Here is an 18644-nt window from a genome sequence, read left to right on the forward strand (position 1 = left end):
CTGAGCAAAATTCATCAGAGCCATGAGTGTGGGAGATAGTTACCTCTTATCCATGGAATAATTAATCCAGATCCAATGTCTAACTCATATATACCTGCAGAGGTGTTTCAAAGTCCTCACCTCACTATCAAAGAGGGTTTTCTCCAGCAGTTTTACCTTAGCACAATAAACAGCTGTCCTTTTCTGGATTTACTGCCCTGTACCTGGCAATTTGGCTGTTTATAGATGAACTGGTAGCTTCCCCTAGTGACTTGTCTTTCCTTCTCCTTCTCTGGGAGAGGAGTGCTGGAGATTTGTACTAGGTATTTTTTCCCTGCCATCCCAACAAAACCATCTCTGTGTCTTTAATTTCATTTCAATAATAAAACATCTATGTTCTCTAGGGCAGTTTGGATTGCCTGGCATGGCAGTCACTGAGTGTGAGCTTTCCCTTGTTCCTGAGGCTGATGTGGAAGAGGGAGCCAAATGCCACCAGCAGTGACCATGGTACCTGAGTGGGGAGCACCCTGTGTCCAGTGCCTGCCACATGGCAAAACCCTTTGGTCTTTCTCAGATTACACCTCCTTCACCTCCTTAGTGGCATGTGAAGGCTTCTGTGGTGTCCTGGTTTTGGGCAAATTTAGGAGAAAACCTCCAAAGAGGGCCCCTCCAGAAAGCAAACCCACACAGTCCCTCTCCCGAACCGGTTCAGGAAGGATTCTTGGAGAGAAGTGGAAAGAACCTGTTTATTTAACAGGCACCCCCCAGCACAGAAAATGAACAATACTGGGTGACACCACTCTTTCCCTGCTCTGAAAAAGAAGATGAATTCAGAAAGTCTCTCTTGGGGGTGGTTGCTCTGTTATCAGTCCCTCCGGCGCTGGGGCAGCTGCTGCAGCCACAGGGTGCAAACTCTTGGTGTTTCTCAGGTCCCAGTCCAGAGCAGGTTCGAGTAGGTCCAAAAAAAGGGAAAGGAGAAACAGTCCAGGGAAAATTCAGACTGTTTAGCTAAACTAACTAATGAGCAGAAGCAAAAAACGAGCAAAGCAGGAGCAAAGCAGAAGCAAGAACAAAAGCAAAGCAAAAAGCAAAAGCAGCACCATGTACTGCCCCGTCTGTGTGTCCTGCCAACCCTGGGGGAGCAGGCAGATAACAAAACCAAAACAAAACTTTCACTCTTCAGAGCCAGTCTTGAAGGCACAGAACATAATATCCAGCATAAACAGCACACAGGAATGGGGATACAAGCATCCGAACGTCACCCTAGGACGTGTGGTCTGTCTGCTTGTGCTGAAATGAGAGATCTCTGAATGTGCAGCTTCCAGCACTGTAAATGTTTCCTTGAGTCTGTCACTATGATCAGACAGGTGCAACCTCTGATTTTGTTACTCTGTTTTGATGGATGATTTCAGAGTCAGCCTTGTTCACTCAGGCACCTCTTCTTGGCTGCAAATGGTGTAACAAATGTGTAAATGAGTGAATCATGAATTATTCATCCACCTGCGTTTCAGTGAAGCAAGTGTAGAGGTGTTGCTCCCTCAGGTATCTGTGTGTGGCTGCAGCAAGTGGTGGATGGTCCCTGCCACAGGCACCAGCTGAGGCAGCAAGTCTCAGTGAGCTGTGTGCCTTCACAGCTCACCTGGCTCCAGTGCCATTGCAGCTGCTTTTGTAACACAAGGCTAACAAGTCCCACCAGACCTCTGATTGCTCTGCATTGCTCACCTCAGGTTTCCATTACCACACAGGAATACTAGGAAATGTGCTCTAGAAGCCAGGGCAGAGTGGTTCTGGATAGGATCTGTTGTGTTCAGCATCAAGTTATACACATTTGTCAGGAGCAAGGTGGTATTTTTTTATGTTATTCTGTGTATTCTGCTGTAAGGCCTGCCATCACTGAAAAATCAATAGGCTATATTGATACAAAAATACCAATATAGGAATATATTGGTATTTTCTTCAAAACATATTCTTTTACATTCCTCAAAGTGTTGATTCTAAAGATGACTTTATGCATCAGATCCCAAAGTAGTAATAGGGCTATTTGTGATCTCCGAATGCAAAAATTCCACAGCTGGATTATTGAGATTCTTCCATTCCTCAGGCCTTTCATTTGAGAGCAAAAAATAATATGGAGAAGGAAATTATTCTGAACCAGTTTGATTGCAATTCAATAAGAATTTTGAAAACTTGGTCCAAGGGGAAGAAGCCTGCAGTGTGATGGGGATTTGAAATTTCCACTATCTCAATATCTGCTTAATGATGCTTTTTATTTTTTTCCTTTTTAAAATTCTTATGAAAAGGTTTGAGAACTGTTCAGCTATGCAATATCCTTGAGCATGAGTGTCAGCTGTTAATTGCTGGCTTCTGGAAAATCAAGGTGTTAAGAGTCACCAGTTAGCTTTGTTGCTCTGGAATGCAGTACAAAAGAATGCTGAACAACCACAAAGGAAGACAAACACCCTGCCACCAAGGGTATGTAATTTAAAGATATACAATACTGTACTAGACATGGTATCATAGTTCCTTTTCTATGTAGTTCTACTTCTATGATTCCTTCTTTTCACTCTCCTGTGTTCCTTAACTCTTGCTCTGGAGCATGAGCCCTGCCTGCATTGCCTTTGTGGACTACCAGAGCATTTACTTGGAGTGAAAAATACAGCACATTTTATCAGCTTGTGGGTTGTGGAAGTGATCTTCACAGCTAGATGGCAATAAAAGAATTCCATTAGACCTCCTTCAATAAAAAGTGAGAAATGCAATGTTGTGAGAGCATTAGAAGCAGCTGCCTTACTCTAATGTCAGTGACAATCTCCTTCAATTTAAATATTTGCAATACTCATAATTAAACACTTAATAATTGGCATTGAGTTAAAATAAAAATACCTTATATAGTCCTGATGCTGAGCAGATTTTAATTTTGATTTATATCCTCCTTGGCTTTGTGCCTGGATAAGTTTTGTGATTTAAAAGCTGTTTTACACAGTATAGAAATTGTCAGAGGGCAAATTATCTTCTAGGTGAGTAAAAGAATTTTTACTTTTTCTGGAAGCAGCTCCCTAAAGAGATCAATGTTCTGTTCTCCTTTTACTGTTTTAAGACTGAAGAAATTTACGTCTGCAAATAGAGGAACGGCCTGGCTGGGTCAGTGAATCCAGACTCTGACTTGTAGAGGCTTTCACATCCTCTAAACCTTCTAAACAGTTTTTCCCTCATCCTCTAAAACAGTGTTGAAACTGGCAATTCTCTTACATAGTTACTGTCCTGTAAGAGGACATGTTAGGAATTGAGCTGACCATGCCTTCTGAAAAGATGCATAATGTAAACAAATATTCCTTGGGGTTTGCCCTCATTTTTATTCTTTTGGAAAAATGAGTGTCACAAACCATGGCCTAGTATACAAACCCAAAATACAGTTCTTGACATTCTTACACAGATATTTGCCATTATGCTGTAGGAGCTCTGATGATAAAGTTTCAATTTCTTAAAGCTTTTGATTCTAGCAGAAAAAAAAATCATTATATAATTAATCATTTTATCATTATAAAAGAACATAAAAAATTAAATGATAGTAGGACAACCCCCCCCCCTCCATTTTTATTCTATTGTGCCTGTAAGACCACATTTTTCTAATCACACTGTAAAGGTGAAATAAAGAATAAAACTCAACCTTGTAGTAAATAGGTACACTGGGATATTTCCAGTAGGCCCGAATTTGTTCCAAATGTATTTTATTTTAGATCAGAGCGCAGTATACAGGCTTCGGCTCCACTTCTTGCTGCTGCAATAAGCTCCCTTTTCTGAGCTGCTTCTCTGTCCATAAAACCATGCTGAAGGATTCTGAATTGTCTTTCCCGACTCTCTTCCAGTTCTTTCCAATGGTTCCATTGAAAAGAATCCTGCAGGAAGGACAGAGAGATGATCAGACTGCAGGTGATACAGTGTTCTCTTTAGCAAATGCACTAAACTTCTATTTGATAATCCTGCTGGCTGACTACACAGTTTGTTTGCTCACATGATTGGGAAACTTGTTACCATCAAATTTGGCATGATGAACAGAAAAGTAAGCAGAGTGGGTTGCCAGTTTAAGATTGCTGCAACTCTCCACAAAACCATGGGAATGATAAACTGTAACATGCCTTGGGTGGGAGAGGGGCACTGAGCATCCCAGAATGGTGTGACGGGATGTGTGTGATAGGAAGCTGGGAAAGACAAGAGGTGGAGATGGGGTAAGATGCTGTCTTTATGGGAGGAGTGTGTGGTGGTAAGAGTGGCAAGGCAGGTGTTGAATGGATGAGTCCTGCTCTGTGACAGCAGAATGTGTGAAAAGAAGGTGAGGTCAAGGCCACGGCTGGAGACGTGTGCCTAGGCAGGGGGCAGGGTGTTGTTATTGCCAGCCATGAATGGCACCATCTGCCTCTGCCCCCTTGCCAGTGCTGGCAGTTGAGCAAAGGTCTGTGAACAGCAGGTCTATTGCGGATCTTTTCTCCTTATGTAATAACCAGACCTTGCTTGACACGATTCTGGTTTTCTGGGGGCTAATTTTCAAGAGTCCTGCTTGCTTTTTACGCTCCATTGTTTTTTCTACAATCTTCTTCTGCAGGTTTAAAATGCGTTCATCTTTCATAGGCCTTTCACCAGACTGGGGCTTTTTCTTTTCTTCTTGCCTGAAAAGTCAAAAAGAAACAATGAGAAGGTAAAATATTATCATCCCACAGAATAAGTCCATTGAGCACACATTACCTTGGTAATAATGAATTTGCTCTTGCTTCTGAGAACCAGTTAGACTCAAAAGAGATTTAAATCATATAAACCTTGCATGTGGTACTCACAATTTGCCTCTTGTTATTTACAGAACAGCATTACTAAACCACATCAAATAATTTTTTTCCCACAGGATGCCATGATGACAATATCTTAAGTATTTCAAGCCTGGCATGACATTCTTTAGGAAAAAAATGTGCAAAACCTGGGATAATACCACAGCTCTTTGCTTGTGTGTGAACTACGGAGTTTGCCTTATATGATCATTAGTATTCATCTTGATTGCTGTACTCCTTGGCAAATAAAAGATTTTTTTTTTTCTGTGTAATCCCAATGCCCAGATACAGAATCAATAGGATGGTGATGTATTAATTAAGGTTACTTGCTCTGTGTGAGCATAAATTGATATCAGCATGTGCAGCCTAAAAGTAAGGCATACCAAAGACATTATTGGATAGTCTTCTTTTCCCCCCCTTCTATTGTAGCCAATTTTCTGTCCCCTGGAATTTACATTTTATCTGGTTTTACATACTTTCACCCAATTGGCCCAATTTACTCAAAACTTGTAGGTTACACCCTGTTACAGAGTGACTCACTTAATATCCAACTTTCTCTTTTATTCAACAGTGCCCTCGAATTTAGCTTAGTAAGATCAAATTGTAGAGTTAGTATTATGTCATGAGCAGCTGTATGATTCTTTTGCTAAATTCAGAGCTAAAGGAAGTGTCAGATCTTCCAAGGAATGTACTCAATTGTATAGTCATGTTAGATCTGCTGGGAGCAGCTGGCAAAGGATAGTTTCATAAAATGTCTTTTTATGTTGCAGTGGTGCAATATGACAGTTGCTTTTATTGGAAACCAAATAAAGACTCCAAATGACCCAGTGCACTGGGGCACTGTCCACTGATTCTGTAGCTGTCATTCTGTCAGTGGCAGGACTAGTTTTACAGACAAGTTGCCTTTTGAAAAGAAATATTTTAAAACTGAACTCTTTCCTTATATCTTGGATGGTTTCAGTATAAGACACACTTCTCAAGAAGCTGGCAGATGGGGAAGAAGGAAGAAGTACCTTCTGATGCTAAACCCACCAATTTGCCTTTAAAAAGTGTCTGTATCAAGGATCCAAGGATCTAAACACTTCTTTCATCTTGGGAGAGATGGCTTTTGCCTGCCTTGTTAGTTTTATCTCTGCTTATAGGAAACTCTCTGTGATAACAAGTTTTCTTCAGTGAAGCTGTTCCAGACTACAGGTCCCCAAATCCTTAGGAAATGGATGAAGGGGAAATATGACTTGTGTCACATTCTGAAATGTGACTGTGAACTCTAAGTAGGGGACACAGTTATGTTTGGCTTCTCATTTCCAATTACTTTTCCCGAGACTCTCCCTGAACCCCTCTGCTCTGTGTGTCAAGCTATCTGGTTAGGATAATGTTTCCTTATCCTCTTTAAGACTGGGATATACTCTGCTACTCTAAGATTAATTTTTAACACTATATTGTAAATCTAAAAATTGTGTGCTATCACTTAATCTAATTGAGGACATGATTTATTTCTATTTGCACTGTATGAAAGCATTGCATTCCAAAGGATTTAGGAGAATATAACAGTACAGTTTTAAGTAAATACTTGATTATTAAATCTTGTCCATGAGAATAAACAACAAAATCTTTCCTTACATGCAAATCCAGATTCTTTTAAATACAATTAAAGGAAATATAGCAAGAGGTTTAACATCAGGAAGCAGCAGCAGCTGCTTCTATATTAACGTTGTAAATAGTTGCTTATTTCCAGAGTAATATTCATTCCTCTTCTAAATGTAGTCTTGTGCCAGTCATCTACAATATTCCAAAAAGCTGCCAATCCCATAGATTTTCAGATGTCACACCATATCATAACAGAAACTCTGAGAGAGGAAGGAATGAAAAAAGAAATTTTAAAATTCTGTTTTTCTGTCATCAGTTGAGAACTTTGAGGGCTCAGGATAGAAAAACCTCTAATGATCTCTGTCACCTCATATCATGTATTTCCTAAGGAAGTAAGGTAACAGCCAGTCAGAATGGGCTAGTACACAGAAAAATCCTCTCCAGATCAATAGAAAATGATGTGATAATTTATGAAAAGTCTTCTCAGCTATATTTAAAAAATGGGGAATTTGAAGATTTGCACAGAGGTTTCCTCCTATATTCTATATTTGGCTCTTCATTTACATTTTCAAAGCTTTGAATCAAAAGTACAAAGAGATAGATGTATGTAAGAGATGTAGTCAGCTCTTAACCGACTCAATATTTGTAAGAGGTTGAGTAAAAATGACCACTTAACCATTCTAGGCACCAAAATATCAAGCAGCTAGGCCTGTACTTATAAGCTCACCTTACAAAATGGAGTCTTGTGCAAAAACACAAATATTTTTTTAAAAGCAGAATTGCTTATAGGGCAAGTAACAATATTAAAAAAAAAAGTTTCTCATAGCCTCAGTGAGTAGGTCTGTCTATACTTCACAGTACCTTGCCTTTTTCTGTCCTACACCATATAATTCTAAGTTACTGCAGTTAGCAAAGTGAATGTGTCTAATGGTTAACAGTTCACTATTAAGGCAGTCACTATTTTGACATTTAAGAACACTACACTATTAGACTGATTACTGTTTTGTACTAATGTGAGTGATTTAACCACTCAAAATCTGGCTCCCTTCCAAAAAAATTAACTTATTAAGGACCTAATTTTAGATGGGGAAATGATTGTTATTCATAACAGTGTTTTCCTCATGTGAAGTAAAAATTTTGAAGTTGCATAATCAAAGTTCAGTCACTGAATCACAGAATGGCTGAGTCTGGAAGGGACCTCTGGGGGTCATCTTGACCACCCCATCTGCTTAAGCAGAGCCACCTTGAGCTGTGTGCCCTGGTCTGTGTCCAGATGGCTTTTGAACACCTCCAAGGATGGAGACTCTACCACCTCTCTGGACAATCTGTGCCAATGCTTGGTCATCTTCAGTAAAAAGTGTTTCCTGATACTCCTCTTGTCCCTGCAATGGTCACCATTGAAAAAAGCCTGTCTTTTTTTTACAGCTTCTCTTCACATCGTCGTATTTCTGATCCATCATTACTGATAAAGTTCTCCCTTTTGTTTCAATGATAGTGAAGAACTCATTACCTCCTCCTCCTTCTTCTCCTTCTCCTCCTTTTCCTGCTCTGGCAGCCTTCACACTATGCCCACCCTTCCCCAGCTCAGGTCAAGAGAGAGGGGTTACCTTTCTCTCAGTGTGTGTGTTTGATGCCCCTTGTTAGGGAGAGATTTGAGCCCTGGCAGTGGCAGGGAGAGAAAGGATTGCTCTGCCATCTTGACAAACACATCATCATTTGTAATGCAGTGCTGGGAGTCCAGTGTGCCACAGTATTCCCACAGTGTGAGATGGGGATCCAGGGAACTCTTGACTTGGTGGGAGTCTGTACATCTTCCTCACACACAAGGAAGTCAGGGAGGATTAGTGCTGTTCTCTCCTCTGACAGCTTTAAACCATGTGAAGGGTGAGAGCTTGCAGTCCCAGACCTCGAATCCAGCACAAAGTAACTCTCCCCCCAAACCACAGATAATGTGGATGGAGGGAGCCTCAGGCCAACTGGTTTGAACTATTGTGTGATTCTTAGGGCATTAGATTGATTGCAGTAATACATGTCCCTCACTGGAATGAAAGGGAGTTGTATCTCAAGTACACAGGCATGTAACTTGAGTACATTAGCTTGTATTCAAACACACAAACACACACAAATCTGCTGGTGCTTGAGTCTGAAAGCAGAGAGCAGAGTTGCTTGTCCACTTCAAATGACAGTGCTGATTTTCAAGCTGTGTGAAATTCTAGCAATTAAAGGGATGTCCAGTATATGTACCATTGTGCAAGCACTCACAAAGCCACTGCTGTGATAGATGTCATGGCTTGCAGTCTATTAAAGGCCAATGTCTCTGTAATTTTTCATGTTCCATTTCCTATTTTGTTTAATATAGCTCATTAAATGCTTGCACAATGTGCTTCTTTTGTGTTGATGAATGACTGTGAATGTTGTTGAAAGGAACCTGCTTGGTAGGGACCTGATTAAACTCCTGCTGTCACTAAAGCAAGTGTTTAGCATAGTTTAGCTGCCATACTTTAGCTGATTAGTAGTAGCCTTCAACATAATGCAGTTTAGGATGTAACACATAATTTTATATTGACACATAAGGCTAACTTCTGAGGACTGTTGGTAAGATTTGCTATTCTATCCCTAAAATGATGAATCAATTCTGTAAACATAAAAATCAGCTTTTTACACCTCCTGTGCAGCATATCAAGAATAGAACCCAAACAATTAATCACTCACACTGGTTTGAGAGGTATTTCAGGATTCAAGATCTGCAAATAAGATTTAATACACAAAGCCTCATAGTTTCTATTGAGAGAAATAAAAACTGCATGAAAGTGTCTAGCATTTGTAAATGCCATGGCCAGCATGCCATATTTCTGTATTAACAAAAATAACACCAGAGATTTGGATTCTGTATGAAAATGCATGAAATACACTCCCAAAGAACGACATTTTTGGTGTACTATGATGATGCCTTTTTATAGGAATTACTTCCAACATATACATAAATTGTATACATACATAAACTGCCTAGGAACCATGAAAGGAAAATGCCTTCTAACATCTATAATGAAACATTATATTTCTTTATTTAGAAAGCAGACAGGGCTCCATTAAAATTACTGTATAACTTACCAAGAATCTGACCAGATTGACTGATTGAGTCAGAGGCTTGAAATTTAGTGTATAATTTAATTTGGATTCTACTATCTTTGGCATGTTGGTCTTTTCAAAAAAGCATTTCAAATAACAGAACAAAAAGTGAATCAAAGCTTCTCATTCAAGCCCAGCTTATTTGAGGATGAGAACAGTTTTAGTTCTGAATTAAGCCAAAGAGTCTAGTTTAAAGGAACCCAGCCCTATACAAAATTCACAGACTGAACATCTAGAACAGATGATTCTTTAAGCAGGTACCAGTGAAAGAGGTTTTATGTAGTACAGAAGATTAGTTTGCCTCTTTAGTGGAAACAGTGGCTTGAGTTATTCCCACAGGCTTTCACAATATTGAGTGTTTAGCAATGAGAGAATATTTCTAGCTCCAACACCATTTCAGGTTCTTAAGTCTTAAAATCTTTTCTTGATACATGCCATAGAAAAGAAAGTCACTGCTCTGTGAAGTCAATCCACTGCAGCTGCAGTTATTGATTCATTAAATACATTAAACTATCTTTTCAAGTACTAACATAGCAAAACCCCAGTCTTTGGAGACTGGCTATCAGCAACAAACCAAATTACAGCTGAGAAGAGTGAAAACTAAAGGAATACATCAATATTGCATTCTGTAACTGAGATGTAGAATTGGATGATAAATGATTAACATGAATTGAACTTTGAGAAGCCACCTTTGGCAATAAATGTGAATCTAAGACATGTCTAAAAACATGTGTTTGTAGCCTGATAGAATATGCCTTCTGGATGTCAGCCTGAACATCAGTTTGCAAAATAAATATGGCAGACAAGGACTTATCTCTCAAAGCCACAAAAGGGAAAAGATAAAAGACAATATGAAAGAAAAAAGTGGCAAATATTTAAGATGCAGTAAAAATGGTATAAGATAAAGAGGTGTGCCATGTTGTATACTTTTACACAGGCTTTCTTCCTGCTCAGCTTTATTTGTAAATAACTTTAACTTAGATTTTAAAACCCTTGTGGAAGGGACTTGTTTTCTGCATATGTGAAGCATCTGTGAAGGTTATGAATCCTTTATGACAATGATTTATAAATTTGATAATGAATAATAAATATTAGTCATGAATGCAGTATTTTCTCAGCCTGTAAGCAAAGAACTTCTTTTTGATCTGGTGCTATAATGTATTTAATTTATAGCTCATTATTGCTATCAAAAAATCTTCCTAAAATATTTTTAACTTCTAGAATAAGACCTTCCTTTTAACATTACAGATGAAATTCAAGCAAGAAAAATTCAGCTCTAATATTGGTTTAGATGAGAATGAGAAACAACTTTAAGTGTCAAGCTAGAATGATTCTAATAACATCCAATTAGTTCTGATTAGCTGAAAAGGAACAGAAGAAAGGCAAAACTTCTTGCTAAATTTATATTATTGGTTCTGAATCCTGGGGCAGTACTGTCAACACTAGCCTATGGAATGTCTTCAACCATAAATGATGAAAAAGATTTGTTAAATCTGATGAAAATTATTTTCAAGAATTAAAAGGAAATCTTGGCCCCAGTGTAATCCTTGACAAAAGTACAGAAGGCCTGTATTTTGCTCTCTACTTGTTCTTCTCCTCAAGGGCTGGCAAAATATTAACAAAGTTGCAAAGTCTTAAATGTCACATGCTGTTTTATACTGACTTGAAAGCAGCAGCTCGTCCAAGTTCTGCTCTGAATTGGGAAATCTGGTCCAGTTTGTCTAGAAGAAGTTGTTCCTTAGCTTGTTTTTCATGAATTATCTGATCTCTCTTCTCTTCCTCTGCTGCCTTCTGTGCTTCCTTGAGTAGGGCGAGGCGTTCACGTAGTTCCACTACTGACATTTCACCAAATAAACCATGGCCACCAGTCTAGAGAACACAAAATATAGCTTTAAATAACACTGTAAATACCAAGGGGAGAGTAAATGAGTAAAACCAGAATATTTTGATTGTGTTCCAATTATTTCTCGAAATATAGAGATGGTCCTAAACTAACTGGTATTTAAGAACTGGCTTTAAAATCTAGAGCATATCTTTCATAAAATGTTTAAAGAAAAAGCATTGAAAAATATATAGAAGATTAATCATAAATACAATATATTTGCTCTCAAAAAAATCTATTTGACTTTTAGTTTTAATTAGACTTTTGAATTTTTAAAATGTGTAAAACTAATTTTTTTTAATGTGTGAAACCAGAACAGACTTTACACTAAGAGTATGCATTTTCTGTATTTATCAATTTCCAAAGTAAGCATTTGATCTATAATGGTATCTACTGGTTTTATCTGAAATTATTAGGACTAAGCAATGCTTCACACCGAGAAAATTCAGATCCTAATGCCCAAATTTAAAATAATTGAACCTGAATATTTAATGAAGGCTTTTTAATAGCCACTTTGCAGTGTGAATGATAATGTAATGCTGAGATCTAAAGTGAGACTTCTGCACTTCAGTTTGCAAACAAAGATGGACCATTTCCAAACAGCTTTGTGAAGGATTTCAGTTGAGGCCCTTGCTCTTACATATACTTTTCCTTTCTTTCAAGTCCAGCATTAAACTTGAAATGATCATAGAGTTGTATTCACAGGAAGTGAGAGGGAAATGTTTTGCAACAGGGTATATATGTCTATATCTCTATCTATATCTTTCTATCTATCTATCTATCTATCTATCTATCTATCTATCTATCTATCTATCTGTCTGTCTATCTATCTATATCAGTGGTAGTGTTTGAACATGACATCAAACATGTCTAGGAAAGAGAATTTGCTCGAGGCATAGAGTGGTAGAAGCTGAATGTTTTGAGTGTCTGCATTTCAAAAATGCTCAGTGAAGCCAGTGAAGTAGTTCCTAAAATTAGAAAAGTTCTACACTCATGCAATAGATACTGCTGGTATATAAGCAACTAAAGAATCATGAAGGGAAGAACTGGTACTTTAAAAATTAGGAGAGTGAATGGGAATTTTATGGACAAATACTTAATTGCACTAAGCCTGAAAAAGCCTTTTGTAGAAAGAAAACCAGGGTAAGCTATCATCAAAAGTGTGCCAATTCACTAGAGTGCTACTGTAATAGTCACTATAATGAAACAGTGAAGCTGTGATACAGAATCACAGGACAATTTGAGTTGGAAGGGACCTTTAAGACCAGCTAGTCCAAAAGCCCTGCTATGGCCAAGAACATTTTCCTAACCAGTTTGCTTTAAGCCCCATCCAGCCCAGCCTTGAACACTTCCAGGGAAGGGGCATCCACAACTTCTCTGGGCAACCTGTGCCAGAGGTTCATCACACTCATTGTAAAAAATGTGTTCCTTATGTCCAGTCTGCTAATCTTCTTCTGATTAAGTTAACAAATAAGATAAGCGATTCCTGGATGCTGCCTAAGTCTGGGCATTGCAGAGCCCAATCCCAGGCATATGAGTTGTTGTGCATCAACAGCAAGTCCAAGAAGTTTGAGATATTATAAATTATAGACTTACACACACAAGTAATTTACACAGAATTGTAATAGCTCAGAAGGTTTTGGGTTCTCTTGACAATCTCTTTCATATACCTGAACGTTGACAGTTTTGAAAGCGAAGGAAATCAGTCTTGCTAATTACCATGGCCATCACCACTGCAATATAACTAAGTATACATGAGTCCAGACTTGGTGTTGATTCAGTTCTTACCCCGACTGACAAATCTTTGAATTTGTGAAGATGCACAGAACATCTTGTAATCGCTGTCCAGACTTTTGTAAGATATTGGAAAACTCAGATCCCATTGTCAAAATTCAAAGAAGGTTCAAGAGGACTAAGATTTCACTTGCCATGAAAATATTCTTCTTGATAAAATTTTATTTTATAGACTTCATCAATGTTCCATTTCATATCTAACTTTTGTCATGCAATATGACAAAATACGACATGTATGGGGTCACTTTGTACTTCATCCATCCAGACTGTGATATACCTGCAGTACACAATCCCTCTGAATGTGTGAAACATATACAGTACATATTTATGTAAAAACAGAAGTTTTTCCTTTTGAGCTCACCTCTGTTAAATCAACAATCTTGTGTCTGATGCTAGGTGTAGACTCAAGCGCTCGTATTTGTTGAATTAGTTCATTTCTTTTCCTGTTCTTCTCCTCCTGTTCTTCTAAAGCTTGCCGGAGGAGTTCTCCACTTTCTTCACAAACCTGCTGAACTGAAAGATAAGAATTAATCTCAGTTAGCTGTTTGCCTATTTTAACAAGTAGTCCATCTGGAGGAAAATTCATATGCATTAATGAATAATGACAATAATACTGATCTAAAGGTACTTAAGGGAACAGTCTGGTATTGGTGGGAGGAATCATTAAAGAAACAAGTGAGTACTTCCCACCTCCACCATCTATCCTTCTATTCAGCACATAAATGTACTATATACATACACAGACACTTTGAATTACTGCTTTGTAATTTCTGTTCTCATTTGTACATACTGTTTCATTACTTAATAAAAGGATATTATAAAATAGAAAATATTCATAGTCTTCCAAGCTATGTATATCCTAGAAATGACTGAATTGCAAAGGCTGGTAGGCTCTGCTAGTCCATTCTGGAGTGACTAACACTCTTTGCTTGCCTCAATCCTTATGAATACAAGTATGGAGATACACAAGCAGAGAAGTCTGCATTTGACAAAAAAGTAGAGTCATTAACATGTGTTACTTTTGGGTGGAAGGGAAGCTGGCTGCAGAACATTAGTGATGTATATCTCCTGTTTAAACTAAGAGTAATTCCCATGACCAGCAGCTAAGAATTTCTGATCTGCCTATTGCCAGCTGGTTTCTGAATTCATATTCATACATTCATGGGAATGTACAGCCTAGATCTTTCCCTCAATTTCACTTTCCCTTCTGTAAAAATTGTAATTGGCCCACTAAAAGAAAGATGAAGTAGTTTGGGGATATTTATCATCCCCTCTCATTTTTCTGGCAATATATATACCTATCTGTTGTTTGTATTCCTGGATCTTTGCTTTTACTTGTTTTACATTCTTGTGTCCTTCCATGACCTGTTCCACCAGCTCTTTCATTTCTTTCTGTTCCTGTAGACGTTTCTCTGCATACAGGTGCATCAGCTCTGCTTTCTAAATCACAAACAAACAGGTGAGTACAACTCCTGATAAGTGGTGATCTGAGTTTCTCAAATCATTGAAACAGGGTAAGGAAAATTGGATTCAGACTATTACATCATCCACAAAAGTAGAAAAGGACAATGGCTGGGGACAAGAAAGAGTCCCAGATTTAAGCTCCCCTCTCTGTTTTATTTATACATAACTGCCCTGCATGACGTTTGTACCGCTGCTTTCCATAATTCCCTCCTACATGTTTCCAAGAGCAGACAGAAGGAGTCATTTCTGGATCTAGTTGTGAGATAGCAAGAAGTGTGCCAATCTAATATACTGCTAGTTGTGTGCCTGCAGGAACTTCAAGTTGCAGCTCTGTAATGTCAAGTCCATTTTTGGGTACCATGTTCCTCTCTTTGTCAGAGGAAAGGAAAAAGAAGCAGGAAAATTTATTTTCTCAGACTAGATTCCTTGCTGCTCTTCCTGTTTTAGATGAAAGACCAGAGTTTTAAAAGAAGGAAGCAGGTCAGCATGATGGCTGAACATTGGTGAATACCTGGAGGTCTGCATGTGGATGACATGCTCTGCTTATTGATAAGCAAAGGGAGCTGTGTGGAATTGGTTGGGTTAGAGCAAGTCTTATTTGCACATCCCCAAATCTATTCCTTTTGAGACATTTTTGCTAACAAATAAAACACATATGCTCTGAAGTTGAAGTGAATATAACAATTGCAATATTTTTGGAATGAGTATGAGCAATTATACTATGTTCAGTTGTACACTAGGGTTCACTTTAAGTTCTTGCTATAGTCTTTCTAAACAAACACGAAGACTCAATGCCAGAAAAGATTAAAAGGTATTATAGAACAGAAAAGAAACTCATTAAGCAAATTTTCCTTTTATAGCATCGTCTTTATCAAAATTTTGTACATTTGTGGTCTCATTTTATGTTGCTGAGACACGGCACTGACATTTGCAAGATGGTTAAGAGACAGGTACTGGCCTACAGGGCATAGCAACAAATTGGAGAACTAGAAAAGAATATGATGGTGGCTATGAAAAGTTTAAAATCTGTAGTATTTGGTGATTCTTGATCACCTGTTTAGTTTATAAGAAAAGCACTGGGAAAATGTAATGTGAGTTATGAAAACAACAAAAAGATCTAGCAATGATTTTGAGAAACTGTCATTTGCCAGATTGAAAACAGTGTGAAAATATTTCTTGGCCAATATTTCTTTTCTGTATGGAAAACTGTATAAATATACAGTTTTCCATACAGATGGATCCAAAGAGGGTTGTCTGTCTGAATTTTTACCTAAGAGAAATCTAGATGGGTCAGATAGTATGAAGTAAATTGAATTATATTAGTTTAAGAAAACAAATACTTTCATATTTGGGGCTCTCATTTTAACAAAATAAAGAAATCAGTTATATATTGTTGATTTCAATGCTAATGGTGCTTAGTATCTCAGTATTTGTTCAAAAGGATTTGCATACCGACAGAATATAGGGGAGCATTTTTTTACCTTCTGCTTTGATTCAATTTACTTCATAAGTGTTAATCAAATAAAAAAAAAAAAACTTGTAAAAAATACTTTCATGTATAAGCATTGTTGTATCTGGAAGTTAGAGCCCTCTTTTTCCTTTGTTTGCAGACTCCAGTGAGTTAAGACACTGCATAGAATTTCACACCTCTAATAGCAGGTATCATCTGTGCTATGATTTGCACAGACTGGAAATCAGCAAAATTTGAGCATCCCTGTATGTATTACCTCTTCTCTCAATAGACCAGCTTTCTTCTTATTTTCTTGGGTTACATTCTGATGGGCTAGAACTGCCTCTTCATAACTCAGTTTTCCTTGAAGCCTCCTACACTCTATTTCAGCCAGTTGATCTTCCAAATCTTTTCCACGCATCTGTTTCTGCCATTCCAAGAATTCAGATGAGTCTCCAGCCCCTTGTTGCAAATTTTCAACTCTGCAAGAGAGAAAAAAGGAGTATACTATTTCAGGGATCTGGCTTTGTAGCCCTGCCTTGGTTTGTAAAGCATTTCCATAACCTTTGATAGAAAGTGTTTGATCTCTGCAGAGGAAAAAGGCAGTAATCACAAAGTCATTTGACAGATATATTTTAATTCCAGTCTAAGAGGTATTCCTACTATGTGTAAAGCCTGAGAAAGCCAGACTGGAGAGCAAGGACCTGAAAGTTTTCAGTAAAACAAAGTCCCAAGAGAGGGCAAACTTTAGCTATGTATGGATTCTCATAAGGAGTAGAGAGAATCAGGTAAAGGGATGTACATTTTCTCAGAGGACTGCTTTGCTTAGAGGTAGAAAGAACAAATATCTTTCCTCTTTAACAATCTTCTTGTCCTCTTTAACACAGAGAACAAAAAACTTCTGCTTAACACTATTTCTGTTTTGTATTTTGTTAATTAAATAATATTGCTGTAATGAGGGAAAGAAGTATTCAGCTCTTAAAGTCACATCCCTATTTTTTGTGCTCAGCTGAGAGAGAAAAACACAGCAAAGCCCTGGGGCAGGCCCATAAAAGTCCTGCAGTAGAGGAGGGAATGAGCCAGTAACTAGGGCAGAGACACAAACATAGAGTGAATTGCCTCTTACTGCTGCTCCCCAATGCTTATACATGTGATACATCTATCTCTATATATATCTATATATATTTATCTCTTTCTATATATATATCTGTCTTAAATGCAGCTGAAGATTAAAACTCATTAAGATAAAATAGTGTCAAGTTACAGGGAACTATTCCTTTGCTGAGTGGAAGAAATTCTGCCAGCTAGAGTGAACAGTAGTATATGTAATATGGAAAAACCTCAATATATGTGAATAGCTGATAACAGAACCTGAGTGATGTTTAATATCTACCTGTTAAAATCCTGATGCATGAACCAATACTGTTAGGTCCAAAGATCAAATCCAAACTGAAACAGTCTTCCAGGACTTAAAATGCTATCAATATTTAGTGCTTAGCCTGCTAAGCCAGGTGGATTAGAAGTCATACTAAAGCAGGATAACATAAGTTTTATCTTTGTGAAGTTTTTTAGTGAAAATGTTATGTGATTCTAAGTGCAGAACACAACCTTCAGTGGCCATCCAGGAGTCACCTTTTCCCTAGTAAACATCCTCTGATAACCTGTGTTGCTGAAGGAGGAGGAATCCTTATGTCAAGGTTTCTTAGAGTGCTAAATGCACAAAAGGACCTGCAACCTCCTATTACCCCCCTTCCCCAGCACCCTGGATTCAGTGCTTGTGTTCAAAGACAGCTTTGCTGCAGTGTGACTGTCTAACACTGGATGGGACTGAAGTGAAAAGAACTGTGTGAGGAAGAGCTATGAAAAGTCCTGGTTGGTGTGTGTGTAGTTTCTTCCCAGGAGACACATTTAAGTCTGGGTTAACAGCCTTGGTCCTTGCCTAAGCTACTCCCTAGATCAGACTGCACGCAGCTCGGGGCCAAGTTGACTCTGCCTTCTTGGCTTGGTTTCCTGGCTGGACCTTGGCCTAGACTCGTCCCTTTGGACTCTTGTAGGACCCTTGGCTGACCCTGCTGCCTGTCCCTGAATCTGTCCTGCTGCCTGCCAGGGGACCGTGGAGCTGCTGTCAGTAAGGACACTGATCCTACATGTCCTGCTGTCACTCTCAGCTCTTGGCTTATCTTGCTTTAAGGAACAGCACATTCTTAGTGTGCTATATCTTATGGTGATAGAAATGGACAGGTATTTTTATGTTCATATAAACAAGTTCAAGTATCAAACTTGGCATGTAGTTGACCACAACCTTTGAAGAAAATGAAGATACATGAAATTATTTGGCTTAATATAGATGCATCTTCTAGAAAGGACGTGGAAATAGATGTGTATTCATGTCATTATTTAGTCTGGAGGATTGGAATAAATATAAAAGTGATAGCTGTTGGATTTTGCAAGTGGACACTAGCCAGAGTGCTAAATCAGAACACAGCAACACTATACAGCATCTACACAAAAAGTATTACTTTACTGTAGACTTTTCTTCAAT

The 18644-nt window shown here is 38.2% G+C and overlaps 1 protein-coding gene across 1 annotated transcript in view; it reads right to left on the reverse strand.

Annotated features, from left to right (window-relative positions):
* Positions 1 to 3312: 3312 nt before the first annotated feature.
* The window catches only part of CFAP99 (cilia and flagella associated protein 99), a 53034-nt gene continuing 37702 nt past the window's right edge, over positions 3313 to 18644 (reverse strand). The window contains exons 11-16 of the mRNA XM_009101406.4: positions 16380 to 16584; positions 14487 to 14628; positions 13550 to 13701; positions 11176 to 11381; positions 4484 to 4643; positions 3313 to 3875 (exon numbers count right to left, since the gene is read on the reverse strand). Of these exons, the coding sequence (XP_009099654.4) occupies positions 3708 to 3875; positions 4484 to 4643; positions 11176 to 11381; positions 13550 to 13701; positions 14487 to 14628; positions 16380 to 16584 (1033 nt within the window). The 3' untranslated portion in view covers positions 3313 to 3707. The remainder of the gene's footprint in view (positions 3876 to 4483; positions 4644 to 11175; positions 11382 to 13549; positions 13702 to 14486; positions 14629 to 16379; positions 16585 to 18644) is intronic.

Source organism: Serinus canaria, chromosome 4 (assembly GCF_022539315.1).
Source record: "Serinus canaria isolate serCan28SL12 chromosome 4, serCan2020, whole genome shotgun sequence".
Lineage (NCBI taxonomy): Eukaryota > Metazoa > Chordata > Aves > Passeriformes > Fringillidae > Serinus > Serinus canaria.